General features: G+C 42.1%; 1 protein-coding gene across 3 annotated transcripts in view; it reads right to left on the bottom strand.

Moving 5' to 3' along the window:
* The window catches only part of grid1a (glutamate receptor, ionotropic, delta 1a), a 334,030-nt gene that overhangs the window by 12,132 nt on the left and 302,587 nt on the right, over nucleotides 1-19,311 (bottom strand). For all 3 annotated transcript variants that reach the window (XM_074646202.1, XM_074646203.1, XM_074646204.1), the window contains exons 11-12: nucleotides 18,251-18,581; nucleotides 13,826-13,964 (exon numbers count right to left, since the gene is read on the bottom strand). In XM_074646202.1, the coding sequence (XP_074502303.1) occupies nucleotides 13,826-13,964; nucleotides 18,251-18,581 (470 nt within the window). The remainder of the gene's footprint in view (nucleotides 1-13,825; nucleotides 13,965-18,250; nucleotides 18,582-19,311) is intronic.

The following is a 19,311-nucleotide window of genomic DNA, read 5'->3' as shown; positions in this document are numbered from 1 at the left end:
GGGAAGTATTTTTCTTGCCACTGTCGCCCCAGTGCCTGTTCATGAGGGAATCTTGGGTCTCTAAATTATAGAGTATGGTCTAGAACTGCTTTATATGAAAAGTGTCTTGAAATAACTTGTGATTTGTTGCTATATAGGTAAATTGAATTGAAATTGAAAATTGAATTAAATGTTTTAGCCTGCAATATTTGTTGCACTTAGTGGGGTCTTACCCAAAGCAACACAATAACTTGTTGACATGTGAAAATTTGTGAATGTTTCCTTTGTGTGTTTGTGTAAAATGATTGTCTAAACAGAAATGGAAAAATAGCCTTTTTGGCCTCCCTCTGTGCGAAATATCCCAAAAAGTGTGATTTTATGCAATGAATGAGAAAATGATCTCATTCTACTGTGAGCTAACCTCAATTCTCTTACAGAGACCGTCCAGTTTCCTCCGAAGGACAAACCGAGCCAAAATATTCAACCAGGAGACTGGGTCTGCATCAGAGAGCTCCACCAACAAATGCCCTGAAACCCCGCTGTTCAACACAGCAAAACATCCACCTCCACCATGCACCAAACATCGGCAGGTCCTCTCTTCATCGCCTACGGAGCCATAGAGGTTTGCCTGCATCCCTGGGAAGTACCTCCCACCCGAAGGACAACACATGCCCCGGAGGCCCAGAAGAAGACATAGGACACCCACAACCATCCAAAGAGTAGGGGAGCAACGCAGGCCCTGGAGGCCCAGACAATGATCTAAGACACCCACAGTTGTCAGACTCACAGCCTTGTTACAGTATATACTGTAACAATTGTAACAACCACCTATGAACACGACAACAACACAACCCCAGAAAACTCGACACATCCTCCCCCTCTGGGACCCTTTGCCATTAAACTATTTATATGCCAAAATCTCATGGTATAGTATGTCGAAAAAGTCATAACATAGTTATCATATGTAGAAAACAGTCATAGTATAGTGTGTCGAAAAAATAAAGTGATAATATATTATGTTGAAAAAATAAGTCATCGTATATTATGTCGAAATAAGTCAAAGTATAGTATATCCGAAAAAAGTCATAGTATAGTATGTCAAAAAAATTAAGAAAAAGTCATAGTTTAGTATGTCAAAAAAAAAAGTCATAGTATAATATGTAAAAAGAAAATATATTTTTATTATATTATATTATATTAACATATTTGCTAAATGCCAATGTTGTTGTAATTAGAGTTTGCTTCCAGTGTAATTTGGATGGCAATCTATCCAGAAGATAACACAATTCCTTGACTGGTATTAGGTTGATATGTTACATTTCTTTAGAAAATCAACATATTAGAGTAGTAGAGTAGATTGTCTTCCCTAAAAAGTGAATAGCTTATCTCAAGATAATGATGTTGGGACTAATTCAACCATTTAATTGGAAGCCTACATGTTGCAGCTGTGGTTGTAGGGGGGTGAGGGGTGGGGAAACAAGTGAGAGAAACAACTGATTAGATATTACATCTTATTCTGTAAGAATAAACTGCAAGCTTTACAGCACAGAGTAAAATATTCTGCTTTAATTTTGTTGAACAGCTTACTTTTATGTAACTACACAAGCACGATCCACCAGCTGGAGTAAATAGAATTAATAAAAGAGGTGAAAGCACATGTGCTGTAAGAAAATATGAAATTCAATAGACAGATGGCACATTTTAAAAATCAAAGATCCAAGTGATAATATTGGACAAAGACTATTTGAAGTGGCTTGTCCCACGCGCGGTGTATAAAATGACTATATCGCGAACATCAACTACAAATTGTTATGTAATGTTTTTAAGCCGACCCGCCGGCATGAGACTCGCGTTGGCATTTCCTTCTCTCCCTCCGGCTCCCTAGCACAGACACACACGTCACAGACTCCGTGTCCATCCAGACCACTCTCATGGGCGGATGTGTGTGACATATGCGGCCGTCGTGTTTTTATATTTGGAGGGACGCAGCGGAGAGAGATAGCCCGGAGCCGGGAGAAAGCGGAAGACGACAACACGACCAAAGCAACCAGAACCAGCCAAGAAGCAAATGACTCTTGCTTCCTCGCTTTCCAAAGCAATCCCATATGGCAAAAAAGGTGCAAAAATGCAAATAAGTCACGGCCGCTGTAAACAGCTACATCGCAACGCCGGTTAGTGTAGTTGAAAAGCCCAGATTCGAAAGACTCATTAAGACACCTAATATGAAATATGAACTGCCTGGTCGCAAATCTTTTGCGGAGAAAGCTCTACCGGAGTTACACATTTCAGTGAGAGAAAAGTTGGCCAACCAGCTAACAGAGGTGACCCACTTCTCCACAACTACCGATCTGAACGTCGAGCTAACAAAATCAAAGCTGTGAGCCTGAATAAGTGGACCAGACTGCTTTGCAAAGACTGAAATAACTACAATACCAAACACACAATTTCTCCCTCTCTGCCATGCACAGCGACAGAGACACAAGCTTGTAACAAATATTATTCTCTTCTTATGTGTGCATGTCTATAATTTGCTCTAAGGTGTTCTTGTTGGTATCAAAGGTGCTAAATGACTGCCCGCACGGTCGGTCATGGTTATATTTAGCTTTATAAATGTAAAATTGGCCATAGCAGCAACAATTGAAGCAACATTAAAAACAAAAAAACAAAAGGGTTCAGCAAAAGAGTTCACTTAATTAGCATTAATCCATGCGATATCCTGGAGGAGAAAAAGTTGTGAAGCTAATTTGACTTTCTCTTTTTCTCCCTCTCACACATACAATAGTTTTATATCGCAGTGGGCAAGGGTAAAAACACTGTTTCACCTCTGTGTCCCAAGGCGTAGGTGTTTTGTAAAGGCTTATTTACAGAAAGAACAAACAAAAGGGGAGAAAGCCATGCGGTGTTTAAAGAAAAATTCTAATATGCAAATGCTGGCTTAAGTAACCACACTATTTTCAGACCTTGTCGTTAATTGTTCCCCCAGTACATGAACTTAATGTTTAATGGACACACTCAGTGGGAAGCATCCTCATACACATACTAGGAAAGGAGGGTATATAGTCTCTGTACATACTGTAGGCAGCGAACCAGCGTTTGTACAGTAGCAGACTTGTGGAAGAAAGAAATAATTGATTAAAAGAATAAAAAATAACAACAGAAAACTTGACTTTTGATGTTTTTAAAATGAAGGAAGCTGGACTGAACCCTCAGTCTATTTTTTAAGATTCAATACATATCTGTCAGAATCTTTCCAAGGTTTGAATATTGGATTCATGTTGGAGGACAAACTGCTGATGCTTTTCTGTCAAACTTTCCAAAGCAGGTAAGAAATATCCAATTTACCAATTTGGAGATATCCACCCATTTATGTGAGACACATCATAGCAGATCTGTGGTTACTATGTATAATAAAAAATATGGCTGTCAATCGATTAACATATTCAATCGCGACTAATTGCATGATTGTCCATAATTAATCACGATTAATCGCACATTTTTTATCTGTTCAAAATGTACCATGAAGGGAGATTTGTCAAGTATTTAATAATCTTATCAACATGGGAGTGGGCAAATATGCTGCTTTATGCAAATGTTTGTATATATTTATTATTGGAAATAATTAAGAATTAAGAACACAAAACAATGACAAATAGTGTCCAGAAACCCTCACAGGTACTGCATTTAGCATAAAAAATATGCTCAAATCATAACATGGCAAACTCAAGCCCAACAGGCAACAACAGCTGTCAGTGTGCTGACTTGACTATGACTTGACTAAAACTGCATGTGATTATCATAAAATGTCTGTAAAGGGGGAGACTTGTGGGTACCTATAGAACCCATTTTCATTCACATATCTGGAGGTCAGAGGTCAAGGGACCCCTTTGACAATGGCCATGCCAGTTAGAGATGCACCGATACCGAATCAGATATCGGGCTCATACTGACTCAAATAGCTGGTGTTATTTAGCCTTCTCGACAAGCTAGTATGACATGGTTGGTACCAACCAAAAAATCCTTAGGTTTTTTAGTTTCATACGATACCAGTATCTTCACTCTAACTTTAAAACTGAGCCCGCTATAACTTCAGAAAAATTGATTCTGTTATTGCGTTTAAACAAATTTGCGTTAAGGCATTATTATCACGTTAACTTTGACAGCACTAATAAAAAGGTTATCATCTGCATAAAAAGAGACATTGCATTCTTGCCAAGTTGCCAAGTTAGAGCACAGAGCGATAAAAAGATGGCACCTAGAACTGAGCAGTGAGGGAACCCTCCAGGCATAGTGTATCAGGCGAGGAAGATTAAAAAACTGCCTATTGTAATATAGCAATCCAAATTCTCATAGGTCTTTTGCTCAATCCTTGGGAGACAGCACTGCCTTCCCACATCTACCACAATGACTCCAAAGCAGCATCTGGTTTTGTGGGCATTGTGTAAGGATTTCCGCAATCATCTTTCCTTTTCCAAGCCAACCTACAATCTGTTCATTTACTTGCAATTCAGTAATCAACTTACAGTCGGCTTTCTCCAGTAAACGAGAAATCTGTTAACTGTAATTGAGGATAGGGGAACCCTAATTTTCCCAGGAACATTTCACCTGGAGAACACTGATTTCTTCGCCATGTATACAGGAAACCGGTTTTCTAATCTGCAATTTACAATTACACATGTGCATGACAGAAAACTGCATGTAGAGAAAGTAACAGCTGAGCAGCTGGATGAAAGGAGAAATAATTACAGAGCGATGCGTCCTCGTCTTTAAACTGGTTCCTCCCAAAGTCCGACTAAAACTGAAACTAACACAAAGTAGTCTACAGAAGTTTACATGAGTCAGTTTCCGCACACACGCACCCGTACCCGCACCCGCACCTACACCCTAATCCAGAGTTTTCCACCCTGTGCTTTGAGGGGAATTACAACTGTGTTTTGTAGTTTGATAAACATTGATTTCATAATAGGAAATCAATCACTGGTGTGCTAGACACGCCCACTTTGATAGTGGGTAACAACAGCAAGTGGTTAGGTAGAGAACCACAAGAAAGTTTAAAAAGAGTAGACAATTTAATTATGTCAAAGAACTCCTATTCTCAGGGTTAGATCTGAAGTGTTATTTCTTCTGTCTCCGTCATTAAAAGAAGCAATCACTTCCCCACACTTCAAATTTAGTTTTAGGGCATTTTCATATTAGGTACGATTGATTCGTACTGTGCCCGAGTACGATTCTCCAATATACAGTAGCAAACACAGATTTCACCGGCCACCGGCGTTAAAAAGCCTGCACTTTCACAACCACTCGCTAACTGGTAACATTACTCACGTTAAATATCAGTCCACTTCCGTGTTTCCTGATGCAACCCGTACCCCTGTACACATGAACCGTACTCCAGTGGACTCGAGTACGGATCGACAAACCGTGCCCGAGTACGGTATGGATCGTTCATACTAATCAAACGAACTGGACTTTGGGGCCAAGTGTTCTCTGATCCGGGCCCGGGTCCCTGATGTGAAAGCGAACCTGAGTCTTTTAGTAAAAAAAAATCCTCAGAATGTTCTACCTAATCTACCTATTCCTTAATATGTCCATTTGATTTTTTGGGGGGGTTTCCTGTTTTAATTTAGACTTTAGGGAGCATATTTACCAAGCCTAATAGCAAATTAAAGTCAGGGTCACAAAAGATTGTCCACAAAGTGTTCACAGATAGTTTTACATTTTAAATACATTCAGTAGTCACTCATAAATATTATGTAATTGGGAAGAGGGGCAGCAGAGTTAAGATGAATGCACTGCTGCTAAGTAAGACCTGATGCTGGGCAATTTGTCTTATACATGTCAGGAAAGCAATGGAGTACTAAAGAAAGGCCTCTCCTACCTGAGCTTGAAATGCTGATTGAAAAAAACAATTAACACATATTGGAATTGCAATAATTTGTTATTTTTCTTGCAATATGGAAAGCTAAATGTAGGCTAGTGAATATATATACTATATGTACTGTTCTCACATTCTCCTCTAATGAATAAAAAGTATGTTTTTAGTATGCGAGCAATTCTGGTTGCTTGACAGTTCATCACCTCCAGGACATCTGATCTCGAGATGAATGTACTGTACATCTCAGGTGTTATTGCCTTAAATCTGTTCACAGTTTCTGCACAATTAATTTAGATTAGCCAAGCATGAATCCCACACAGGCTACAAGTTCTCTCTTCACAGGTGAGCTGTGTGCTGCTTAGCATTCACTCCCTCTCCTCACATGTCCACATGTGGCTATTTGTTCAACAGAAGACGGACCCAATGCAATCAAATGCCTCTCTGCCCATTCTTCGGGGAAAGACAGCACACCAAATTGGATTCACTGACAAATAGCATTTGGACTGAGGACAGGCTAGTTGTTAGGCAGCGGGTCAAAAATTACAGAAAAGCAGACAGACCGAGCATCAACTGCAGCTGATGAGAGATGCACTCGGATAAACCTTCAAGCCAGCGCTTGTCCCTGAATTGAAAAATATACTATATATGATACCTAAAGAACACCACACACTGTGTATAGCATAAAAATGACTAATTTCCACTACACACAGATCTTACTATGATAGAAATAGTTCAAGAGACATATATATTCAAGAGAATAATTATATGAAAGCATGCAGAAGCTTTACAAATTTTACACTTCAAAGTCTGTTTACAGGTCCTAGGGAGTACCACTCAGTGGGCAACCTCCGGGTCTGAAAAGTAAAGCCAATGCAGAAGTGCGTTAAACTTGCATTCTTTCTAAAACCCAGCAGGGGGTGACTCCTCTGGTTGCAAAAAGAAGTGATTGTATAGAAGTCTATGAGAAAATCACCCTACTTCCCACTTGATTTATTACCTCAGTAAACATTGTAAACATGAATTTTTGGTCTCAATCGCTAGTTTCAAGTCTTCTTCAAAACAGCATGATGTTCATTTCGTAAATTATGGTCCCATTTAGCAAGATGGCGGCGCGGTTAGACGCAGCGGCCCAGCGCTCTCGGTTCGGCAGTGTATGTATGTTTTTTGTGTGTGTATGCGTTGTCACTGGAGTGATAGAGGGACATCTGCAATACAGCAGAGCAGAGCTGCTTAATGTGGCGGACAAACTTTGCACCCCGCACACGAATTGGGACTTTATTCCACCGGAGATACGGCGTTTTTCCCCGGAAGGAGGAAGCAGCGTTGCCCTGGAGACTCTGCGGAGACGGCAGCGTCACAGGAGACGCAGGCGGAGGAAGAGAGGGGGGCTACGGGCTAGGCTAAAGGCTAACCCCTACAAACCGGCGATTCCAAGCCTCTTCCTTGCCAATGCCCGGTCACTCAGCAACAAGATGGACGAGATAAGACTGCGGATTACATCGCGCTGCCTGGAATACTGTGTGATGTTAATAACAGAGACTTGGCTGGACTCGCACACCCCGGACGCTGCTATCGAGCTAGCGGGCCGCGCTGTTTACAGAGCGGACCGTACCATCAACTCCGGTAAAAGCAGGGGTGGAGAACTTTGTATTTACGTCAACAGCAGCTGGGGCCTCATGTATAAACGGTGCGTACGTACTAAAATGTTGCGTACGCTGTGTTTCACGCTCACGCCGGGATGTATAAAAATCAACGTGACGTGAGAATGTGCGGACCGTGCCGCAAACTCTAGACCAGTCGTGAGAATGTGCGGGCCGTCTTCCAAACTCTGTCATCTGGCAGTGTCAAACTACAAAGTCCTGAAACTCGCTAAATGTGTAAAAATATTTTTTCCACTCAACTTACTGAGCTTTATTTATGATGTGGGATCAAAAAAAACAACCCACATATTTCTTAACTAGTTTGCGCATAAAGTTTAACATCAGAGAGGCACAACAAAAACACATTTAAACTAATTTCCCAGAGATGGCATGACTTAACCACCGTGCCAAAAACAAAATCGCGTGCTGCACAATGTGGCAAACCACCGTGGTGAGCCTGTGTCCCCTGGAGCTACAGATGGATGAACCGGACCCTGGCACACCTAACAATGAGCCAAATGCAGCAGCTATACGGCGCCGTTTGGATGAGATACACAGAATGTAAAGCAACGAGGTGAGTTGAGACAAACATTTTTTTTTAACAAGGTCTTTTAATATATGACTTATCCCACCATCATTCATTCTTTTTAATTCGTTGCATATATATATATTATCCTTCATTGTATTGACAATCTCTCTCTGTGACTCCAGCACAGCGTATAGTATATTTGAGGACGCGGCCAGACCGGCGCCTCTCAACAGTCAAGGCACGGGGCGCAGCTGATCGTGCGCCTTCGGAAGCCTTCGGGAACCTTCGGGAGCGCACGGTCAGCTGCTGTGGAGACGTTGCGTTTGTTACTGATTCCTGATGAAAGACCATCAAATAAAATATGTTTTCTAGCATCCACCTCAGTAACAAACACTTCAATTTCACACTCTGTGAAATTCTTCTTTTTTGTTCCTTTTCCAGCGTGATTTGCCGTTGTTATTTGGACAATAAGTGACAGCATGGCGCGTGTTTATAGTTATTAATGGGAGGAGACAAGGCGGACCAAGTGGCACGTGCAGCTGCGCTCAATTTCACGTCAAGTGGGATGTATAAAGGAAAGGTGCGCAGGAACAGGCGTACGCATGGTTTTATACATGTGAAAATTTCTGTGCGTACGTACTTTTCCAATTTTGTGAGTACGCCATCTTCCAGTGTGAAAGCTGCGCAGTCTTTTATACATGAGGCCCCTGGTGTACTGACGCCAGGGTTACTGAAACACACTGTTCCCCGGAGATAGAATACCTGATGCGGAGCTGTAGACCTTTTTACTTGCCCAGGGAGTTCACATCTGTCATGATAACAGCTGTCTATATACCACCAAATGCTAACGCTAAGCTAGCCTTGGAGCAGCTACAGAGTGCCATTAACAACTACATGTCAGCACAACCAGGCAGCCTTGTTATTGCAGCAGGAGACTTTAACCATGCCAACCTAAAATCTGTCATGCCGAAGTTTTTCAAAAATGTAAACTTCCCTACAAGAGAGAAACACACACTGGACCAGGTCTACACCAGCATTCCAGATGCCTACAGAGCCACTCCACTCCCACATCTTGGACTATCAGACCATCTGTCCCTGTCTCTGACTCCAGCATACAGACCCCTGATCTGTAGACAGAAACCATCCATTAAAACAGTTCAGGTGTGGACTGAGGAAGCCACCTCAGCTCTACAGGACTGTTTTGATACCACAGACTGGGATATATTTGCTGAGGAGACAGATCTGGAGGGACACACAACGGCTGTCCTCTCCTACATAAACTTTTGTGCTGAAGGTGTGGTTGGGACAAAAACCATCAAAGTCTTTCCGAATCAGAAACCGTGGCTCAACGGCGAGGTGCGGACCCTGCTCAGAGCACGGGACTCTGCCTTTAAATCTGGGACCTCGCAGGAATACAAAGAGGCGCAAAAGAGACTGAGGAGGGGGATCAGGGAGGCCAAACGCAGATATAAAGAGCGCATAGAGGAGCACTTTAAGAACAATGACTCCAAGAGCATGTGGCAGGGGATAAAAACCATCACTGGCTACAAAGACAACCGCACAGCCTCAAGTCCCACAGACAACACGCTTCCTGATACCCTGAATCACTTCTTCGCTCGGTTCGACCGGGAAAACAAGGAAACCAACATCCAACCTGCACTAACTGAGAAGGACCAACCGATAAAGCTCCAACACCACCAGGTCAAATCCGTCCTGCGCCGAGTCAACATCAGGAAAGCGTCAGGACCGGATGGGGTCTCCGGACGAATCATTAAGGCCTATGCAGACCAGCTAACGGGTATTTACAACCATCTTCAACCTCTCACTTGAACAGTCTGTTGTTCCCACATGCCTTAAGGAAACCACCATCGTCCCTGTACCCAAGAAAACCAAAGTGAACTGCCTGAATGACTACCGGCCAGTTGCTCTAACCCCCATTATCACAAAATGTTTCGAGAGATTAATTCTGTCCCACATTAAAACTGTCATCCCTGCCGATCTTGACCAACACCAGTTCGCTTATCGGACAAACGGATCGACGGATGATGCAATCACAACAGCTCTTCACGCAGCCCTTACACACCTGGATCACAACAACACATATGTAAGGATGCTGTTTGTTGATTTCAGTTCTGCTTTCAACACAATAATTCCACACAAACTGGTTCAAAAATTTAGCAACTTGGGCTTAGGCAGTTCACTGAGCACATGGGTGCTGGACTTCCTCAGGAACAGACCCCAGTGTGTCAGGATGGGGGACCACACCTCGGCCACTCTGAACCTGAGCACTGGAACACCACAGGGGTGCGTCCTCAGTCCTTTTCTCTACTCCCTCTTCACATATGACTGCTCAACTATTCACCCCACCAACACCATGGTCAAATTTGCAGACGACACTGCTGTAGTAGGACTGATAACCAACAACAACGAGACAGCCTACAGGGAGGAGATCCAACATCTGACACAATGGTGTTCCCATAACAACCTGGATTTAAACACAACAAAAACAAAAGAAATGATAATAGACTTCAGGAGAGCAAGACGGGTGGAGCACTCTGCCCTCTGCGTACGTGGAGAGGAGGTGGAGAGGGTGGACTGCTTCACGTACCTCGGAGTCCACATTTCGTCAGACCTCACCTGGTCCAAAAACATCTCTCATCAGGTGGGGAAGGCCCAGCAGAGACTCTACTTCCTCCGGAAGCTGAAACAGGCTCACCTTCCTCAACACCTGCTGATCAATTTCTATCGGGCAACCATTGAGAGCCTCCTGACCTACTGCTGCACTGTGTGGTTTGCTAGCTGCACAGTGGAGAACAGGAGGGACCTGCAGCGGGTGGTGAGGATGGCGGAAAAAGTGATTGGGACCACATTACCCCCCCTCAGTGACCTATACACTGGTCGGCTCTGTAAGAAAGCCAGCTGTATCTCCAAAGACCCCACCCACCCTGGACATGTACTGTTTGCTCCCCTTCCCTCCGGAAGGAGATACAGGACAATTAAAACACACACCAACAGACTACGAAACAGCTTTTACCCACAGGCTGTCAAGTGTGTAGAACCCCCCCCCCCCCCCCATAGGCTGAGGACACTAGCTGCTGAACCATAATTTGCACTTTATGATGATGATCCACTTATTTATTGTTCTGTGACTGAATGTTTTAATGTTTGTTTTTCACTGCAAAGAGCTGCTAAACTGTTTTTCGTTGTTTTCAATGACAATGACAATAAAGTATCTATCTATCTATCTATATCTATTTAGAGTCAAATAGACGATAAAGCAGGGAATGCTTTAGGGCGTGGCTACCTTGTAATTGACATGTCGCTACCACGGTGTTGTCCGGTCTGGGTGTTTTCTGCATTTTTGTCTTACAACGTTAACCCTTTCACAGTGGGTTTTCAGTTCATGAAAGTTAATTAGAATCTTTTTGGTCACCTAAAAATATCTTATTCAGCGTTCTAGTATTACTTAGCTCCACCCTCTCCTGTCACTTCTGGTTGCAAAAAAACAACATGGCGACGGCCAAAATGCCGAACTCGAGGCTTCAAAACGGCAGTCCACAAACCAATGGGTGATGTCAAGGTGACTACGTCAACTTCTTATATATAGTCTATGGTACTACTGCATACAGTATGTGTAAAAGTTGTATTAAGCGTTTTGTGTCTTTAGAGGGAGCTGTGTGAAATCTGATGAATTGACTTGAGTCTGAAGACTAAAAGGTAGCAAATGAAAAAAAATCTTGGGGCATAGAGTTAGACAGAAATGAAGTTACCAGATCTCTGTAACCAGCTACATTAGCTGCCAGCATAGCACACCAAAATCGGCGACTGAACTGTCGGCGGATAGGTAGCATTGTGGGTAATGTAGCGCCAGGTTTTAACAAACAAGAAAAACAGACAATATGTCTGGTTCTGCTGTATAAATGTTTTTTTGTTTTTGAACTGTCCATCTGACAATGTTATAGGAGTGCAATGCTAAATCGTTTTAAAATTTGAGGACATATACAAACATTTTTAGGGACAGTCCTTGTCCGGTTAAGTACATCTACTTCAGTGAATGAGAATATACTTATATTCACATTCACACACAATGTGTGTTGTCCGCCTCAGCCTGCTAGTGTTGCAGCACTGCTCTCCTTAATGACAGCTGGGCTCTGCACTGCAAGCACTTCACTGCATATGAGAGTGAAAATGAATGTGAAAAAGGATTTGGTTGCACCGGCGATTGACTGTTTTGGCACCTGGGCTGGCAACATTTGCTGAGCTCCGATGGTAACAACTCTGTTATTTCTCCTCTCTTTTTGTCAAAGCTCAGTGTTCAAAACATTTATGAAGCAACTCCTCACTTTTAGCAAGCCCTGACCACCACCGGCTGCAGGTCATATCAGCTGTCGCCAATTAAAATTAATTCCTTAAGTAACTTGATGACAGTACAAAATAAAACTGTCTGGGTGTTGTCGGGTGTTGTCGGGTTTATGTGCTCCTGTCTGTACTCAGCCAAATATTGTTTATGAGGTTAAAACAAATAAAAGCATCACTCTGTAACTCTGTAGTTCCAACAACTCTAACAGAGGGAGACGTCTTCTCTCTGGAGGAGTCATATTCTTTCACTTGTGTCAAATTTAGAGGGCTACATCTGTGTGTCAGATACATATTCAATCAAGATTTAGGTAAACATAAGTATAATAGATAGAAGATTTGGGCCAAAAAACATGTTTACAGAATGTACTGTACTATTCCCACTGTGAAAATGGTAAATGGAAATGCATTTATATAGCGCCTCTCTAGTCTTCTGACCACTCAAAGCATTTTTCACTACATGTCAGCATTCACCCATTCACACACACATTCATACACTAATGGTAGAGGCTGCCATGCAAGGTGTCAACCTGCCCATCAGGATCTAATCTAAATCCTCATTCACACACCGATGGCACAGCCTTCGGGTTCAATTTGGGGTTGCTCAAGGACACTTCAACATGTGGACGGGAGGAGCCGGGGATCGAACCGCCGCCCCCAGAATAATAACATAGAAAGAAATCTCACACTGCAAGTGTAATTGAGCCTTTGTTAAGGCCCTCTCTAGAACTGAAGATACTGGCATCCTATGAAATTAGAACCTAAGGAATCCATTGGTATCAACCATGTCATACTAGCTTTTCATGAAGGAGCCTAAATAGAGCTCCAAACTTCCGCTAAATTTTGGCGAGGAAAAACTGGTATGGCCATTTTCAAAGGGGTTTCTTGACCTCTGACCTCAAGATATGTGAATGGGTTCTATGGGTACCCATGAGTCTCCCCTTTACAGACATGCCCACTTTATGATAATCACATGCAGTTTTGGAGCGAGTCATAGTCAAGTCAGCACATGGACACACTGACAGCTGTTGTTGCCTGTTGGGCTTGAGTTTACCATGTTAAGATTTTAGCATATTTTTGAGGTGAGTTGTCAAGACGTGGGGTGTGTGACACTTTCCTTTGATTTTAATGGCCTCTTCATTCACAATACTCTGAATACTGAATGTAGCTCTCAAATGCACACTGTAATGACATGTTGGGTGCGAAAGCCTAGCAACAGCAACCAAGGGGACGAAGGGTAAATTCAAGGTTAAAAAAACAGAATAATAGGAACTCACTTATTCATCTATTATTCATTATACAGTACATGTGTACTTGAAAACACATGCAGCATAAATTAATAAATACTTTTTGCAGGTGAAATCCTGTTGTGTGAAGGTTCCACAATAATAGAATTAACTGCATTTGACGCAGTTCAAACAATGTGTACATTAAGGTATTGTGCCTTACCTGACAGCATTGTCCATGCGTGAAACGGTGAGGTAGGCAGCCAGGTTCGCTGTATAGGACGAACAGACAATGAGGGTGAAGAGCCACCAGCTGCCCATGACAATACGCAGAGCCACCGATCCCAGGATGGAGTCACTGCCTGTGGAGGAGCAGGTATAAACACATGGGTATAAAAAACTTCACAGACAAGCACAAATCATCATCATCATCATCATCATCTTTACTATACATCATCTCTTATCCCTACTCTGGTGTAAATACCAAAAAACATGTTATGCACTGTAATCCCATTTAAAGAGACTGTATTTAACTTTTTACATGTATAAATACATTTTTATTGCCAATATGTGATCAGGATGTAACCTAACCTAAAAAATTAGACCTTCCGCAACTTTCTGGGTTTCTTCTATCAGCCGGTAGACTGCTTTTAATGTGAGGAACCCGGGCCTGTTTTTCTAGGAAAATCCAACGGATTTGATGTCATGCGCGCTCGCGAGTACCTTCGCCGTAGCTAACGTTCGGTTAGAAATAACGCAAACTAACGACCAGCCCCCACCACAACTCAGACGCTAGTGAAGCCCGTCTTGCAAAACAGGAATGTGACCGACGTCGGGCGAAAATTTGTGTTGTGGGAGAAAAGCAGACCATTGTGGAGGAGTGTGTGTGAAGGTGAAAGTGAGTGGTGAAGCAAGAGAGAGAGAGAGAGCAGCGGCAAGTGTGTGAGAAAACAAAGTCGCAGTTTGTGCAGAAATGTGTCTTGTTTCCCTGCTGCTGAGTGGAGTGATGGGGGGTTAACTCCGGAGCGAGTAGCGTTATTGACTCCAACCCAGGAGACCAAAACTACGGTGTCTCCCCTGTGCCTTCTGACCACGATCGGGAGGTTGAAGCAGGAAACGTTAACACTCGGATCAACATCTGCCGGGCCTTCGATTCATGGAGGGACCTTCGTTTGGTAACATTACTGCCAAGCATGTGAAATATATAGTGATACTTGGTTGGTTTTAGCTGCCTAATGTTGCTAACATTAATCAACATGATGCCTGTCAATCATGTTCAGTCTCGTGTGTGTCGGTAGTGTGAGCGCGAGCAACAGGACGTTGACTTTCGTCGACTTAACGGCCACAGGTGTCATTGTTAACATGCAATTTGTGATTCTTACAGATAATCCCTTTAAGCAACACATTTGTATATGTCATGCATCTCATGTAGAAGCTCTAAGGCTGCCAAAACACGTAGGCGTGCTTTATTATTATCGGGGTCTCGCGGCCTGATTTTATTGTTTCAGTTGGTAGTTATATTATGAGAGGGCCAAGAACAGAAAGGCTTTTTATCTTACTATCTTGTGTTTTGAGTCACTTAGATTATTCCCTGCATTTCAAACAAGCTTTTAGGAGATTGGTCAACTCAATGACAAAACAGACATTAACATTTTGTCTGTGTGCGTGTGTGTCTCGTAGGTAAACTGATTGTTCTGGTACAATACTTTATCATCAAAAAAGGGATTTTGTAGTATTTTGCAGTGGCTTTATGCATATCTATAACAATGATAAAACCTACTGAGTTTCCATCAACCCTGCTATTTTCTCTAGGTTTGAAAATATGTCTATCAAAAAATCTTCTTCTTAAAATGTTTAATGGACTAGTGATTATTGGGTAGTCTTTTACTGAAACTCACACAATTTACATACCTTTAAAGTACCCATCATTTTGTGTTAAAGCTGCTGCAGGTTGTAATTTTATTCTCACTTTTACGATAATAGTCATTTTTTAATGTAAAACTGGCACAGTCGACTATACGCACATGATGATTTTGTGTAATAACTGCGTTTTCATCACCTATTTTCTCGAGAGCTTAGCGTATTCAAAATCATCTCGCCTGAAATGTTACTCGCTCACTTTTATATTCTGTTACACATCCCAATCCAATTTTATCAAAGAGTGCAGTACTCATTAATATTCATTCTTCTTCCTTGTCTTTTTAATGTTCTTTCCTTCATGTCTTTAATCCATTGCCCTTCCTTGTTTTCTTTGAGGGGAAAAGACTAGTTCGTCACATTAGCTTTTCTATCTTCACTTTCTCTCTGTCATACCGACTCTTTCTCTCCAAACATCCAACAGCTTATGAGGTGCATGAGAAAAATGTCAGCACGCATTCTAATTTTGAGGAGTAAAGCCATAGAAATGTCATCGGAGAGATTCAGGAGTGTGAAATGTAATGAAAACATATTTGTCTGAAAGTGTCACAATCAACACAGCTGCGGCCTTAGGACAGTTTGGGAAAAAAAAACTGAAGGACTTGTCAGATGCATAGCACTCCGGCATCAATCATTTTTATTACATATGGCTTTGACTGATTTCTTAAGGTCATCGAATGTGAAATGTGCATCTCAAAACTTTACTGGATCTTACCCTGCTGCAACCGTCCAACACGGTGCAGCCTCTTTCATCTTTGAAACAAATTGATTTAACTGTCTGATTACAATGCAAACGTGTTATCTTCATCAGTTCTCAGATCATTTCCAACCTCTCCCTGACCTCCTTATAGAACAAAAGAAGGGCAGTCCCTGTTTGAATACGGCGGGGAGGAAAGTCAGTGTATCTGTGGGTGTATAGTTAAATCCGCATTAACATACAACAAACCCCAGTGTGTTGGCATATCATTATGAAATCAGCGGAGGGGATACGGTTGCCAAGTTTATGCTCTCTGACAATGGCACACTATGAATCAGCAGTCAGATCCATATCAAAGCGACCTACGTCATCCCAAGAAAAAACATGCAATCCACTTGACTGAAACACAAAGTGGCGACGTTGGAACGCGAGCCAGAAACGAGGGAAAAAAAGAAACGAGAGGCAGAGAGAAGACATTGAATTTAGCTTCTCTTGAAATATAGTGGGTGTTGGGTTAAAAAAGGCTCATAGGCGGCGTGCCAGACTTTGATAGATGCTGTTCAGGCTTTAACATCAGTTGCTGAAGTAGTCATTTATCCAAACTGGACATACCTGGATCACCACCAGACCTAAAGATGGGATGTTCTCCTTGACAAGGGCACCTTTAGAAAATGCTAGGGTGGGCGTTGTGCCTCAAAATGACTCACTACTGAATCAGCATTTGTTGTATACGGACATCCACATGTGCATTTTCATTGATTGGACTCCTTTTTACATTAATCATCTGTCCTTAATCCCTTGTAGTAGAAGTAGTTTTTGGTGTTTTTTCAATTTTGTTCTAAGAAGATATAGGGTTCCACCTTCAAGGACGTTATGGGTGGTGCTTCCAATGATGCACTACTGAAGGTCAAGAGCAGGCCGGTTTTCATCATAGACTAACGTAACGTCACCCATGTGGACTAGCATTTTAAGCCTTGAATTTGGGATTTCGGCCATTTCCATCTTGTTTTTTTGGCCATAGCCGTCTCGTTTTTTTGCAACCAGAAGTGACACGAGAGGATGGAGCTAAGTACAAACGAAGGCAGAGACATTTGAGGTGACCAAAAGGTTGTAATTAACTTTCATGAACCGAAAACACACTTTGAAAGGGTTAAAGTTCTAAGATAAAAACCCAGACAACTCCCAGACCGGACAACGCCGTGGTACAGTGACACTGACTTTATCAGTTAAAGCGGCAGTAGGCAGAATAATATTTTTTGCATCATTGGGCAAAAATTCTATAATAACCTTTCAGCATTTTGTAATTCAAGTGTTCTGAGAGAAAACTAGACTTCTGCACCTCCTCATAGCTCTGTTTTCAGGCTTTAGAAAATCTAGCCCATGACAGGAGACTTCGGCCAATCACAGGTAATTTCAGAGCGAGAGCGTTCCTATTGGCTGTTCATTCAACGGAGGCAGCTGTCAATCACTCGCAAACTTCTTACAAATGGTCAAACTAGGCAGCGCTGATCAAATATGAATTCATATTCTGTTTCTGTAATGCCTATTTCTCACGTAAAATGTCTTCAGAAATAGGTCGTAGTGTACTGTTAAGCTGTACAATGAAAAAAGTTGTAAGAAAGAAAGATATTTCGGAAATAATTTGAGGCAAGAAATAGAAATATTACAATAACAGAATATTGATTCACATTTGATCAGCACTGCCTAGTTTGACTGTTTGATCGGAGTTTGTGAGTGATTGACAGCTGCTCAAAGACGGCAAGGCTCAAGCTTGGTTCTAATTGGTTGTTTTCCTCTGGTCGGTGAAATCTTGCAGATGCCATTAGGAGCACCGGAGGACACAGAGGCACATGATTTTTTTCTTTAGATTACCTGTCTCATGCACAGGATATAGTGAACATTTTATAAAAATAACTAAGAGGTTGGTGTATATTTTGGTAGAATAAAAACTTGCCTAGTCTATATAACAAAAAAATAATTTGTAACCTCTGTCCTTAAATGTTGTGGAGGACAGACTCAAACTATATCACCTACCTTGTTGCACAAAAGCACCGTAGACAATCCAGATGGCGCTCTGAAGCGAAGTGGAGACAGATGGGGGTGGGTGGCCTCCTGCACTGCTCTGGCAGCGCACTGCCTGGATGCGCCTGAGCAGGAAGATCATGATGCCCACCACAGGTATGGCTGCGGCAATGCACGCCCACACTGCCAAGTCAAATGGTGCCAGCAAAGAGAAAATGTTGATCTTTTCCTCTGACTTGCGCATCAGGATTCCCACTGAATAGTCCAGGTAGCGCTTACTGAAATCCACCACACTCTCACGCTCTGGGGTGATGGTGATAGCTGATAGGGCCAAGTCTGCTCGCTGTGGATGGAGAGTCACATGTTTTAGTAACATTTCTATTTTTCAAACAGTGGAATATGTGTAAGACTTTTGTATGTTGTTAGACAGTGGGAAAGGGAATCTAGCATATTTGACCTTCATGAGCTGGTCCATTGAGGTTTGTTTGTGACAATTTTGAAAACTTGTGGCTGACTTCAAATACTCCCAAGAGTACTCTCTAGATCTACATCACGCCACTGTTTATGGTCAAATTGGAAGGTCATTTGGTGCGTACAACTTCATTACTAAACAGCAGAAACCTATAGGTTTTGTTAACATTAATACTTTTCCTCAAGAACCACCATCAGTCCACATTTTCAATATTAAAATCTCTCTCTCAGACAATTTTTCTGTGCACCTTCATGCTCTCAGCAGGAGGAAAACCTTTTGATATTCTGACACAATGAGCTTTCATTATCATCATTCATCTCCCCCATACGCTGTTGACTTTGAAGCTAATAACCAGGGAGATCATTAGGCCTTCGTGAGAAGGTTTTAACTCCAGAGTGCTTTTTTGCTGATCTTGGGTTACCAGATTATTTCCACTCTTTTATTATTTCGCTATTTTATGTTGAGAGATATGGGTGAGAACAGGGCCGACTCTATACCTCTCTATTGGGCTTTTACTCCTTCTCTTTTCTCCGTTTTCGTCCTTGGGCACATGAAGACTTGGACCTTTTCATTATGATGAAATAAAATGTAAAAATACTAG

Source organism: Sebastes fasciatus, chromosome 9, assembly GCF_043250625.1.
Source record: "Sebastes fasciatus isolate fSebFas1 chromosome 9, fSebFas1.pri, whole genome shotgun sequence".
Taxonomy (NCBI): domain Eukaryota; kingdom Metazoa; phylum Chordata; class Actinopteri; order Perciformes; family Sebastidae; genus Sebastes; species Sebastes fasciatus.
This window is presented reverse-complemented; position numbering and strand designations above follow the sequence as displayed.